Source organism: Echiichthys vipera (assembly GCF_963691815.1).
Source record: "Echiichthys vipera genome assembly, chromosome: 23".
Classification (NCBI taxonomy): domain Eukaryota; kingdom Metazoa; phylum Chordata; class Actinopteri; order Perciformes; family Trachinidae; genus Echiichthys; species Echiichthys vipera.
The window spans coordinates 13,179,809-13,194,093 of record NC_139848.1 but is presented as its reverse complement, the minus strand read 5'-3'; the positions used below and the strand labels follow the sequence as shown (position 1 = coordinate 13,194,093).

Genomic DNA, 14,285 nt, shown 5'->3' with positions numbered 1-14,285 from the left:
ATGGCCCAGCAGGCCGGCTACTCACCCAGCTTCAAGCGGCCGACTGATGTCATGAGACTGAGGCGAAGGACCCGCAGTGACGCCGCGGTCTCCTGCAGCTCGAGTCCCCGACAGAGCGACTCCTCCCCGGCTTGTGTGCGGCCGTTCTCCCCGGGGCCGCTCTTCAACAGCCCGCAGCGAGCAGGAGGAACCAAGAGAAGAAACCCGTTCAGAGACAGCCCCAAGAAGAAGAAAGTGCTCACTTATAATGAGGAGGGGACGGCTGCGGACAGGGACCAGACAGAGACACGACAGGGGTCACCAAACACTGAGACACGACAGGGGACAACAAACACTGAGACACACCAGGGGACAACAAACACTGAGACACACCAGGGGACAACAAACACTGAGACACACCAGGGGACAACAAACGTGTCAACAAAGAGCTTCAGTGATAGACTGACTGAGGAGGAACGACAGGAGCACCAGCAGCTTTACAGCACGGTGGGTTATATATATATATATATAAATTTATGTATATATAAAACAATATATATTTAAATAACGCCGTGTACAACAGTGGTGAGTACACCCTGACCACTTGACAGTTGAAACAGACACTGTTTCTGACAGTGACAGTTACTGCATCACTTCTGAGTTGAACAGGAGGGTATTTTCTGAAGTAGGAAGTCAATGCAAACCCCCCCCCCCCCCTTTATTATTGAGACTTTAATCTTTTATTATGTAGTACCAGTACCTATGTTTGATGACAGACCCAATTGTCCTCGGCGCAGAGGACACCAGTGTTGCACAAATTTCTTCCTTTCTTTCCCTTTAAAAAAAACCCACAGGTGTTGTGCTGGGTTCCAGTCAGGTGACATACAGACGATGCGCTACAGTCAGCTAGCTACAGACAGTACCCTACAGAAGGCACGCTACAGTCAGCTAGCTACAGACAGTACCGTACAGACAGCAGGCTACAATAGGCACACTTCAGTCAGCTAGCTACAGACAGTACCGTGCAGACGACGCGCTACAGTCAGCTAGCTACAGACAGTACCCTACAGAAGGCACACTACAGTCAGATAGCTACAGACAGTACCTTACAGAAGGCACACTACAGTCAGCTAGCTACAGACAGTACCTTACAGAAGGCACACTACAGTCAGCTAGCTACAGACAGTACCTTACAGAAGGCACACTACAGTCAGCTAGCTACAGACAGTACCTTACAGAAGGCACACTACTGTCAGCTAGCTACATACAGTACCTTACAGAAGGCACACTACAGTCAGCTAGCTACAGACAGTACGCTACACATAGTACGCTATAAACAGTATGCCACAGATACCACGCTACAGGCGGCACGCTACAGACGACAAACTGCAGTCAGCTAGCTACAGACAGTACCTTACAAATGGCACGCTACAGACAGTACCCTACAAAAGGCACGCTATAATCAGCTAGCTACAGACGGCATGCTACAATTGGCACAGTACAGTCACCTAGCTACAAACAGTACCGCGTAGACAGCACGCTACAGACGACACGCTACATTCAGCTTCCTACAGACAGTGCCCTACTGAAGGCACTCTACAGTCAGCTAGCTACAGACTGTACCCTACAGACGGCATGCTACAATCGGCAAGCTACAGAATGCACGCTACAGACAGTACCCTATAAACAATATGCTACAGATACCACGCTACAGTCCGCGCGCTACAGTCACCTAGCTACAGACAGTACCCTACAGTGTTTCCTTCTTTAGAAACTCTTGTGTGCTTTGGATCATTCCCATGCTGGAGACTTGTCTTCAGCCAGTATGTATCCACGTGTCTTCTTCATGGAGACATATGTCGTCTCACAACACCAGGCCATCACACTACCACGTCTGTGCTTCACTGTCAGGACGATGCATTCACTGTGGTCGTCCTGGACAGTAGCATGCCAATCATGCTGGTACTGTCTGAACCAAACAAGTTTATCTTGGTCTCATCTGACCAAAAAATGTGCTTATTTTCATGTTCTTCAGCAAACTTCAATCTTTTGTGCGTTTTTTTCTTGGACGTCGTCCATAGGGGTTGATTTTATGTCTGAGCTTTCACAGAAACTCTTATTACGTTTGATAACCCCTGTGCCAAGTCTGATGCACATGCCCGTCTGTAGCATGCTGTCTGTAGCTTGTTGTCTGTAGCTAGCTAACTGTAGGGTACTGTCTGTAGCTAGCTGACTGTAGCATGCCGTCTGTTGCCTGGCATCTGAAGCATGCTGTCTGTAGAGTGCCGTCTTTAGCTAGCTGACTGTAGCGTGCCGTCTGTAGGGAACTGTCTGTAGCTAGCTGTCTGTCGCTAGCTGACTGTGGCGTGCCGTCTGTACAGTACCGTTTGTAGCTAGCTGTCTGTAGCGTGACGTCTTTAGCGTGCTGTCTGTAGCTATCAGTCCGTAGCGTGCCGTCTGTACGGTACTGTCTGTAGCTAGCTGACAGTAGTGTGCTGTCTGTACGGTACAGTTTGTAGCTAGCTGTCTGTAGCGTGACGTCTTCAGCGTGCTGTCTGTAGCATGCCGTCTGTACGGTACTGTCTGTAGCTAGCTGACTGTAGCGTGCGGTCTGTACGGTACTGTCTGTAGCTAGCAGTCCGTGGCTTGCCGTCTGTACGGTACAGTTTGTAGCGTGCTGTCTGCTGATAATATGATAAAAGCACAATACATTATGTTGATAAAACAATATATTTATTTCCAGACTATATTTGTTTAGCTTATATAGCTTTTATATTGTTTTTCATTTTTCTTATTGTTTGATGTTTAAAGCATCAACAGGAGTTGCACAATTTCGTTGTATACAATTACAATAAAAGTTATTCTATTATATTGTATTCAAGATGACAACCAACACCCTCGGTCACAGAACTGTGGTCTACGTGACCCTCTGCCACTACTCCACCATTTAGTGACTGCAGTTTTTGAGTTTAATTCGTCGTGAGGACATTGTGCCAGCAAGATAAAGTATCAGGTGTTTTATAAACCGAAATAATGAAAATACACATAGATTTAGAGCTGGCTATCTCTGAAGCTAACAGATTAACGTTAAAAGCAATTGGTATAGGCCCTGCTAACGTAAACTTCCACAGTCTACCTGTTGTGTTGATGGTGGATAATTTGCTTTTACAACCATAACCAGAAAAGTCAAGTATGATAACCAACAATCTCAGTGTGATGAGTATACAGTTCAGTGTGTTATTACCTTGTTTCAACAGTATATAATAGTGTACAAATGCTTACGTTAGCTAGCTAGCAGACGATGCTAATCTGCTTACCAGTTACTACTAGAGTCTAGACAATAAGATAAAGAGAATATTGATCGTCCCGGTGACAATTAATTGCTAATTACTTACTAATAACAGAACCAAGGGAGTTGGTATACAGAGAGAAGAGTAAGGGAACCAGGACTGAACCCTGAGGGACCCCAGTTGTTAGTGGACATGGTTCGGACACACATCATCTCCAGGTTATTTGGTATGTACAGTTTTGAGGTATGACGTGAGCAGGGGGAGACTTAAGTAAGGATATCAAACCATCATCAGTTATTAACTATAACATCTTCTGTCCTCTGCTGTAGAAGTGTCTCTCTGTCTTTGAAGACGACTCTCTGTCCGAAGAAGAGGAGGATCATGGAGTCAAATGTCTGCTGCTGAAGGTTGGAGCGATTCAAAAGTCTCTCAGACCATTCCACATCTTGTCCTTGTTGTGTGATAAATGTCGTCTGTCCACAGAGTCCCCAGGCCATCACCCCGGCCTCCATTGCTCCTCCCGTCTGCACAGAGTATCCAGCAGACTGGAGCCTGAAGACTCGCCTCCTCTTCACCTCCCCACTCACCCTGTCCTGGACCGAGCACCCCAGAGCCCAGGAGGAGGCGGTGGGGCTCAGTCAGCACTGCAGGGCCCAGTTCAGTCCACTACCACACAGTCTGCAGGTACACACCACTGCAGGGCCCAGTTCAGGCCACTACCACACAGTCTGCAGGTACACACCACTGCAGGATCCAGTTCAGTCCACTACCACACAGTCTGCAGGACTCAGTTCAGTCCTGCCACAGTCTGCGTGTTCCCTGTAGTTTAAAAGCTGTCCCCTTGCAGGAGCCCAGGTCGAGCTCAGAGCTCCGCTGTGCCTTCCAGCAGAGCCTGGTGTACTGGCAGCACCCATCCCTGCCATGGATCTCTCTGTTCCCCAGGATTAATGCTGAGAGGAACTTCAGCGGGAAGTGCACCCCCTGGGCGCAGGACCGAGACCTGCACCTCAGCCTCATGAGGGAATGGTCCGTCAGCCTGTCGTCTCTCTATGGTCTGCTGAAGGCCAGACTGTGTCCGTACTTCTACGTCTGCTCCTATCAGGTATCTGTCTGCAGCCACAGTCTTAATATGCAGTGCCCCAGTGGTTTTGGTGTGGTTGTGATACAATGTGTGGTCCTGTGTCAGTTCACAGTCCTGTTCAGGGCAGCAGGTCTCGGAGGCTCCAGCATCATCACTGCCCTCATTTCTCCCACAACCAGAGGCCTCAGAGAGGCCATGAAGGCTGAAGGTGAGTCCCATCCTGCTCCTGATGATTGATTTATGTGATGGAGTGATCTGTTCATGTTTTCATCTGTTCATGTTTTCATCTGTTCATGTTTTCATCTGTTAATGTGTTTATCTGTTAATGTGTTCATGTTTTCGTCTGTTAATGTGTTCATCTGTTATTGTGTTCATGTCTTCAACTCTTCATTCTTTCATCTGTTCATGTTTTCATTTGTCCATATGTGTTTAACTGTGGATGTGTTCATGTGTTCAACTGTTCATCAGTTCATCTTTTCATGTTTTCATCTGTTTATGTGCTGGTTCATCTGTTCATTTGCTCATCTGTTTGTGTTCATGTTTTCATGTGTTTATCTGTTCATGTGCTCTCGTTTTCATCTGTGTGTTCATGTTTTCATCTGTTCATGTTTCCATGTGCTCTCTTTTTCATCTGGTCATGTGCTGTTTTCATCTGTGTGTTCATGTTTCCATGTGTTTATCCGTTGATGTTTTCGTCTGTATGTGTTTATGTGCTCACGCTTTCATCTGTTCATATGTGTTTAAGTAGGGATGTGTTCATCAGTTCATGTTTTCATGTGTTTATCTGTTCATGTTTTCGTCTGTGTGTTCATGTGCTCATGTTGTCATGTGTTCATGTTTTCATCTATTCATTTGCTGTTTTCATGTGTTCGTGTTTTCATCTGTTCATCTGCTAATGTTTTTATTTGTTCATGTTTTCATGTTTTCATCTGTTCATGTGCTGTTTTCATCTGTGTGTTCGTGTGTTTATCTGTCCATGTGTTTCTGTTCATCTGTCCATGTGTTTATCTGTGCATTTTCAACTGTTCATGTGTTCAGCTGTTCATGTTTTCACCTGTTTATGTTTTGATTGTGTTCATCTGTTCATGTGTTCATTTGGTCATTTGTTCATGTGTTCAGGGATCCAGTTCAGCCTCCCTCTGGTGGAGGAGAGGAGGAAGAGCAGGGAGCATCAGGGAGAGGACGAGCAGTAAGTGTTCCTGTGTTCACCAGTCCTGAAAGACTTCCATGTCCCCAACATACGGGAGACATTCCACTCAAAAATGACTTTATCGATCTTGAAGTCGATGATGGGCAGGTTATATAAAGAACGACACCATCAAAACATTTACATTTATAAAGCTTCTTGAATATTATAATATTTAGTTTTTAAAGAGTTCTGCTGTCGAAATTCAATAGTCACAGTTTACTACAGGTTTTTCATCAGAAGTACTAAAAAGAAAAGGTCACAGTGGAGCTGCAGCCCTTCTGTTCTGATTATTAAATATATTCACATATGTGTAACGAAGTAGCTCTACAGTGCAGACTCATTATCATCAGCCTGTGCTGGTTTACGTTCGGTCCACCAGAGGGCGTCCCAACATTACAGACTGTAAAATGCTCTGCACAGGTATATCTTTGTATTATGTAATTAGTTTAGCTTCAGTGCTGCAACATGAAGACATTTTATTCTGCTCATATGTTGGCCACAAATATAGTTCATGTCACGTTTATCCTGGACAAAAGACTCAGATTCAAACGGCACTAAAACACACCGACTTTATATTACATTTAGTTGTAAATTATTATTTGTGATGCGTCAGAGTAAAAATCAAACAATATTAAGTCATACGTCATGAGGTCGCACCTGCAGCGCTCAAACGCTTTGACTTCATCCTTCATTTCAATGAAAATGAAATAAATGACTTGATTTAAAATGTAACTTAATGTTTAGTAATGAGGACAACTGTCCTCACGATTTTCACCATGAACCTGATACTGGAACCATCCACTGATGTGTTTAATGGTGAATCTACATCATATCTGATGATGATGATGATGATATCAGGATATTATTCAGTAAATACAGTCTGTATGAAATAACACGTAGTAATAATAAATGTCTCCGTTTAAGTGAGAATATTAGAGTCAGAATTGTTACAGTTGTGAGTATGATATAATGTGAATTTCAGATGTTCTGAGCTGAAAGAGGGCAACGACACTCGTGCAGCTGATGATGATGAGGATGATGAAGACGGCAGCTTCTCCTGGCTGAAGGAGATGGGTGTCCAGGACAAAATCAAGAAGCCTGACAGCATCACCATCCAACTGTATCCTGTTCATGTGTTATAACAGTCCTATAAGACAGCTGTCCATGTGTTATAACAGTCCCATAAGACATCTGTGTCTGTTCACGTGTTATAACAGTCCTATAAGACATCTGTCCATGTGTTATAACAGTCCCATAAGACCATCTGTGTCTGTTCACGTGTTATAACAGTTCTATAAGACAGCTGTCCATGTGTTATAACAGTCCTATAAGACCATCTGTGTCTGTTCACGTGTTATAACAGTTCTATAAGACATCTGTCCATGTGTTATAACAGTCCTATAAGACCATCTGTCTGTCCATGTGTTATAACAGTCCTATAAGACATCTGTCCATGTGTTATAACAGTCCCATAAGACCATCTGTGTCTGTTCACGTGTTATAACAGTCCTATAAGACATCTGTCCATGTGTTATAACAGTCCCATAAGACCATCTGTGTCTGTTCACGTGTTATAACAGTTCTATAAGACAGCTGTCCATGTGTTATAACAGTCCTATAAGACCATCTGTGTCTGTCCATGTGTTACAACAGTCCTGTAAGACCATCTGTCCATGTGTTATAACAGTCCTATAAGACCATCTGTGTCAATGTGTTATAACAGTCCTATAAGACCACCTGTCCATGTGTTATAACAGTCCCATAAGACATCTGTCCATGTGTTATAACAGTCCTGTAAGACCATCTGTCCATGTGTTATAACAGTCCTGTAAGACCATCTGTCCATGTGTTATAACAGTCCTATAAGACATTTGTCCATGTGTTATAACAGTCCTGTAAGACCACCTGTCCATTTGTTAAACAGTCCTATAAGACCATCTGTCCATGTGTTATAACAGTCCTATAAGACCACCTGTCCATGTGTTATAACATTCCTATAAGACCACCTGTCCATGTGTTATAACAGTCCTATAAGACCACCTGTCCATGTGTTATAACAGTCCTATAAGACCACCTGTCCATGTGTTATAACAGTCCTATAAGACCATCTGTCCATGTGTTATAACAGTCCTGTAAGACCATCTGTCTGTCCATGTGTTATAACAGTCCTGTACCGTGACTCCTTGACCTGCGTACAGTCATAAGGAGGGTCAAACTGTGTCTCTGGACCACAAGCCAGAGTCGGTGGTGTGTGTGGACGGCTCGCACACCTTCACCCTCATCAACTTCCTCATCAACTGCAAGAGTCTGGTGGCCGCGGCGGGCTCCCAGGCCGGCCTCCCTCCAACGCTGCTTGCTCCCAGCGCCTTCAGAGGAGCAACCATGCACACGCTGAAGGTATGGACACAGAGGACAAAAGTTCACCACATAACAGAGACATGAATCCAACACAGAGAGACACAAAACCACCACAAAGAGACACAAAACCACTTCAATTCAATTTTATTTATAGTGCCAAATCATAACAAAAAGTTATCTCAGGACACTTTACAGACTAGGTATAGACAAACCACCACAAAGAGGCGCAAGACCACCACAAAGAGACGCAATACCACCACAAAGAGACGCAGGGCCGCCACAAAGAGGTGCAAGACCACCACAACGAGACACAAGACCACCACAAAGTGACGCATGACCACCACAAAGTGACGCATGACCACCACAAAGTGACGCATGACCACCACAAAGTGACGCATGACCACCACAAAGAGACGCATGACCACCACAAAGAGACGCATGACCACCACAAAGAGACGCATGACCACCACAAAGAGACGCATGACCACCACAAAGAGACGCAAGACCACCACAAAGAGACACAAAACCAACACAAAGTCACGCATGACCACCACAAAGAGACGCATGACCACCACAAAGTGACACAAAACCACCACAAAGTGACACAAAACCACCACAAAGTGACGCATGACCACCACAAAGAGACGCATGACCACCACAAAGTGACACAAAACCACCACAACGAGACACAAAACCAACACAAAGAGACATAAAGAGACACAAAACCACCACAACGAGACACAAAACCAACACAAAGAGACATAAAGAGACACAAAACCACCACAAAGTGACACAAGATCTCCACGAAGAGACGCAGGACAGCCACAAAGAGACACAAAACCAACACAAAGTGACGCAAGACCGCCAAAACAAGATGCAGGCTCGCCACAACGAGACACAAGCTCGCCACAATGAGACACGAGCTCGCCACAACGAGACACAAGCTCGCTTCAACGAGACACAAGCTCGCCAAAACGAGACGCAAGCTCGCTACAACGAGACATAAGCTCGCTACAACGAGACACAAGCTCGCCACAACGAGACGCAAGCTCGCCACAACAAGACGCAAGCACGCTAAATGAGACACGAGCTCGCCACAACGAGACATAAGCTCGCTACAATGAGACACGAGCTCGCCACAACGAGACACAAGCTCGCCACAACAAGACGCAAGCACGCTACAATGAGACACGAGCTCGCCACAACGAGACATAAGCTCGCTACAATGAGACACGAGCTCGCCACACCGAGACATAAGCTCGCCACACCGAGACACAAGCTCGCCACAACATGACACGAGCACGCTACAATGAGACACGAGCTCGCCACAATGAGACATAAGCTCGCTACAATGAGACACGAGCTCGCCACACCGAGACATAAGCTCGCCACACCGAGACACAAGCTCGCCACAACATGACACGAGCTCGCCACAATGAGACACGAGCTCGCCACGAGACACAAGCTCGCCACAATGAGACACGAGCTCGCCACAACGAGTCACAAGCTCGCCACAATGAGTCACAAGCTCGCCACAATGAGTCACAAGCTCGCCACAATGAGACACAAGCTCGCCACAACGATATGCAAGCCCGTGACAACGATACGCAAGCCCGTGACAACGAGATACAAGCTCGCCACAACGATAAGCAAGCTCGCCACAACGAGACACGAGCTCGCCACAACTAGACACGAGCTCGCCACAACTAGACTCGAGCTCGCCACAACAGACACAAGCTCGCCAAAAGGAGACACAAAAACTCCACAAAGAGACACAGGACAACCACAGAGAGACATGACATCTTGTCAAAATGATCACGTGTGACCACTGTGTGTGTTTCAGGCCCGCAGTGTTAACGTGAAGAGTCAGGTGGGGGCGACTTTCCAGAGCATCAGCAGTCTGGAGGTCACAGGTGAGAAAACGTCACGTTTGTGTCAAAGAACTTTGCACAAACACGGCCTTTATTCTGCCCTCTTCTTCTGCCGCAGGACCCGTGCTCCCGTCCTCGCTCCACGCCATCACCAGCCTCCTGCGGCCCGCTCAGAAGGGAAACTTCTCCGCCGCTCTCTACACACACACTCCCACCGCCGTCATGAACACACACACCGCCACAGAACCGGTGAGGCTTCAGCAGATATTTTAAAGGCAGCACAGTGGACCTGTCTGGTTCTGGTTCTGGTCCCCTCTAGAGTATTATATGATATGTGGTCTTTGTTTACAGAGTAACGGAGGCCTGATGGACCTGTCTGGTTCTGGTTCTCGTCTCTTCTACAGTATTATATGATATGTGGTCTGTGTTTACAGAGTAACGGAGGCCCGGTGGACCTGTCTGGTTCTGGTTCTCGTCTCTTCTAGAGTATTATATGATATGTGGTGTCTGTTTACTGAGTAACAGAGGCCCGGTGGACCTGTCTGGTTCTGGTTCTCGTCTCTTCTACAGTATTATATGATATGTGGTGTCTGTTTACAGAGTAACAGAGGCCCGGTGGACCTGTCTGGTTCTGGTTCTCGTCTCATCTACAGTATTATATGATATGTGGTCTGTGTTTACAGAGTAACGGAGGCCCGGTGGACCTGTCTGGTTCTGGTCTCAGTCCCGGTTCGGTCCAGCAGCTCCAGCAGTCGTCAAGTTTGGGGAAAAGTGCTCTGACTCACATCAACATGAAGAACTACAGCTTCACCTGGAAGAACTGAAGTGTTCTGCTTTAAAATCTTCTAATTCAAAATGTGTCTTCATGTTGTTTGAAAATGTGTTTTAATGAGTTCATTTCAGAGAAAAGTGAAAAGGAAATGTTCAACCTTGTTCTCTTTTTATAAACGTGTTTTAAAATAAAAACTTGATCTTTAATTTACTGAGTACGTGAGTTTTTCACTTTCAGGTCATCAGTCACGGTGGAGGCCGGGAAATGTTGCTGTGACCCTAAAGGACGATGAACTGAATGTTGACGTCTCGCCTGTCTGAAGGGTCCGTGTTGAAACTGACGATTACAGAGCAAAGAAAAGGCACGGCCTCCAAATATATTAATATTTAGTTTATATATATTAATGTTTATGCAATGTCTGCACATTTATCCGAGCAGAGAAAGTGTCAATAAATTAACACGATGGCTAAACGATATGACCAAATAAACCTTATAAAGGTCGTTTCATATCCCGATAAAGGTCATTTCATATCCTGCTAAAGGTCGTTTCATATCCCGATAAAGGTAATTCAGATCCCGATAAAGGTCATTCATATCCCGATAAAGGTTGTTTCATATCCGGATAAAGGTCATTCATATACCGATAAAGGTCGTTTCATATCCCGATAAAGATGGTTTCATATCATGATAAGGGCCATTTCATATCTCGATAAAGATGGTTTCATATCCCTATAAGGGCCATTTCATATCCCGATAAACATGGTTTCATATCACGATAAGGGCCATTTCATATCACGATAAAGGTCATTTCATATCCTGCTAAAGGTTGTTTCATATCACGATAAGGGCCATTTCATATCCCGATAAAGGTCATTTCATATCTCGATAAAGATGGTTTCATATCCCTATAAGGGCCATTTCATATCCCGATAAACGTGGTTTCATATCACGATAAGGGCCATTTCATATCACGATAAAGGTCGTTTCATATCCCGATAAAGGTTGTTTCATATCCCGATAAAGGTCATTTCATATCCTGCTAAAGGTTGTTTCATATCCCGATAAAGGTAGTTTCATATCCCGATAAAGGTTGTTTCATATCCCGATAAAGGTGGTTTCATATCACGATAAGGGCCATTTCATATCCCGATAAAGGTCATTTCATATCCCGATAAAGGTGGTTTCATATCACGATAAGGGCCATTTCATATCCCGATAAAGGTAATTCAGATCCCGATAAAGGTCATTCATATCCTGATAAAGGTCATTCATATACCGATAAAGGTCGTTTCATATCCCGATAAAGGTCATTCATATACCGATAAAGGTCGTTTGATATCCCGATAAAGGTCATTCATATCCCGATAAAGGTCGTTTCATATCCCGATAAAGGTTGTTTCATATCCCGATAAAGGTCATTCATATACCGATAAAGGTTGTTTCACATCCCGATAAAGGTTGTTTCATATCCCGATAAAGGTCATTCATATACCGATAAAGGTCGTTTCATATCCCGATAAAGGTTGTTTCATATCCCGATAAAGGTCATTCATATACCGATAAAGGTTGTTTCACATCCCGATAAAGGTCATTCATATACAGATAAAGGTCATTCATATACAGATAAAGGTCATTCATATCCCGGCAAAGGTCATTCATACACTGCTAAAGGTCGTTTTATATCTTGATAAAGGTCGTTTCATATCCCGATAAAGGTCATTCATATACCGATAAGGGTCGTTTCATATCCTGATAAAGGTCATTCATATACCGATAAAGGTCTTTTCATATCCCGATAAAGGTCATTCATATACCGATAAAGGTCGTTTGATATCCCGATAAAGGTCATTCATATCCCGATAAAGGTCGATTCATATCCCGATTAAGGTCATTCATATACCAATAAAGGTCATTCATATCCCGATAAAGGTCATTCATATACCAATAAAGGTCATTCATATCCCGATAAAGGTCATTCATATCCCCATAAAGGTCATTCATATACCGATAAAGGTCGTTTCATATCCCCATAAAGGTCATCATATCTCGATAAAGGTCATTCATATCCCAATAAAGGTCATTCATATACCGATAAAGGTTGTTTCATATCCCGATAAAGGTCATTCATATCCCGATAAAGGTCATTCATATCTCGATAAAGGTCATTCATATCCCAATAAAGGTCATTCATATACGGATAAAGGTCATTCATATCCCCATAAAGGTCATTCATATAACGATAAAGGTTGTTTCATATCCCGATAAAGGTCATTCATATCCCGATAAAGGTCATTCATATCCCGATAAAGGTTGTTTCATATCCCGATAAAGGTTGTTTCATATCCCGATAAAGGTCATTCATATCCCGATAAAGGTCATTCATATCCCGATAAAGGTCATTCATATCCCGATAAAGGTTGTTTCATATCCCGATAAAGGTCATTCATATACCGATAAAGGTGGTTTCATATCACGATAAAGGTCATTCATATCCCGATAAAGGTCATTCATATCCCGATAAAGGTCATTCATGTACCGATAAAGGTCGTTTCATATCTCGATAAAGGTCATTCATATACCGTTAAAGGTCGTTTAATATCTCGATAAAGGTAACCTGTTGTTTCACCAGTGTTTTCAGGTTTTAGCTTCCTCTTTTTCTTGTTGGACACGTTGTTTTCTTTGTTTTCTTGTCGTTTATTCTCTTGGTTTTCCTTGCATCAGTTGTTGTCCTCGGCTGTGGCTCAGTTGGTAGAGTGGGTCGGCCAATGTCCGAAGGGTCGGCGGCTCGACCCCTGCCCTACGTGTGTCATGGTCGTTGTGTCCTTGGGCAAGACACTTCCCCCACCTTGTCTTGTGTGAATGTGTATGACTGCTGTATGATTGAGGAGGGGGTCGGAGAGGCCGTAGGCGCTGATTGGCTGCCACGCTTCCGTCAGTCTGCCCCAGGGCAGCTGTGACCACTATGTAGTTTACCACCACCATGTATATGTCTGTGTGAATGAATGGAATCTGGACTCTGTAAAAGTCGGTAACGGTGGGCTGGGAACCGTAGTGTCGCCGGTTCGAGCCCCTGTGTGGACCATGAACGGAGTGTGGACTGGTTGCTGGGGAGGTGCCAGTTCATCTCCTGGGCACTGCCGAGATGCTGTTGAGCCATGTTGAGCAAGCAACAGTACCCCCGACTGCTCGGCGCGCCGTTCCATATGGCAGCCCCCTCGCTCTGACATCCCTCCATTAATTGTATGTATACCGGTCATGTTTGTGCATGTGTGTGTAACGTGAATAACATAATACCAGAGTGAAAAAATGTAATTTCCCCTTGCAGGATGAATAAAGGAATTCTTCTTCCTCTTCATCTTTTAAAAAGTGAAATACTACTCATGGGAGCTCTATGGGGAAGCCTGTCTCTGTCTCTGTCTCTGTAAGGCGTTGCTTCAGGGCTCAGTGCTGTCTTTGTTTCTGTTGGTTGTTGTCTCAGTCTTCGGTTCACCATGTTTGACAATATAACAGTTCATTTGTTTATGCGCATTAAGTTCAGGACAGCTCCTCCTGCTCCAGAGGCCTTGAGGGCACACCTGCTGTTATGTAACAACGAAATGAAAAATGGCAACCAGTCAGAGCACCGTTCACACATTCAGTGGGACATCGTGGACACATTGTTTACATGCTTTAATGTGTTCTGTTTTCTGAGTAGATCGTTATTCGCTCCGCGCCGTTTGAGCTCCACTGCCATAAGTGTGAATGT

At 44.6% G+C, this 14,285-nt stretch overlaps 1 protein-coding gene across 1 annotated transcript; it reads left to right on the top strand.

Annotated features, from left to right (window-relative positions):
• On the top strand, nucleotides 1-10,592 carry donson (DNA replication fork stabilization factor DONSON; the record flags this gene model as incomplete). Its single annotated transcript, XM_083938033.1, has 11 exons — nucleotides 1-486; nucleotides 3,599-3,676; nucleotides 3,753-3,953; nucleotides 4,117-4,371; nucleotides 4,456-4,558; nucleotides 5,470-5,539; nucleotides 6,522-6,659; nucleotides 7,738-7,936; nucleotides 9,741-9,810; nucleotides 9,887-10,017; nucleotides 10,452-10,592. 11 exons carry the CDS (start codon nucleotides 1-3, stop codon nucleotides 10,590-10,592), a joined length of 1,872 nt encoding a protein of 623 aa, XP_083794159.1.
• Between the last annotated feature and the right edge of the window lie 3,693 nt (nucleotides 10,593-14,285).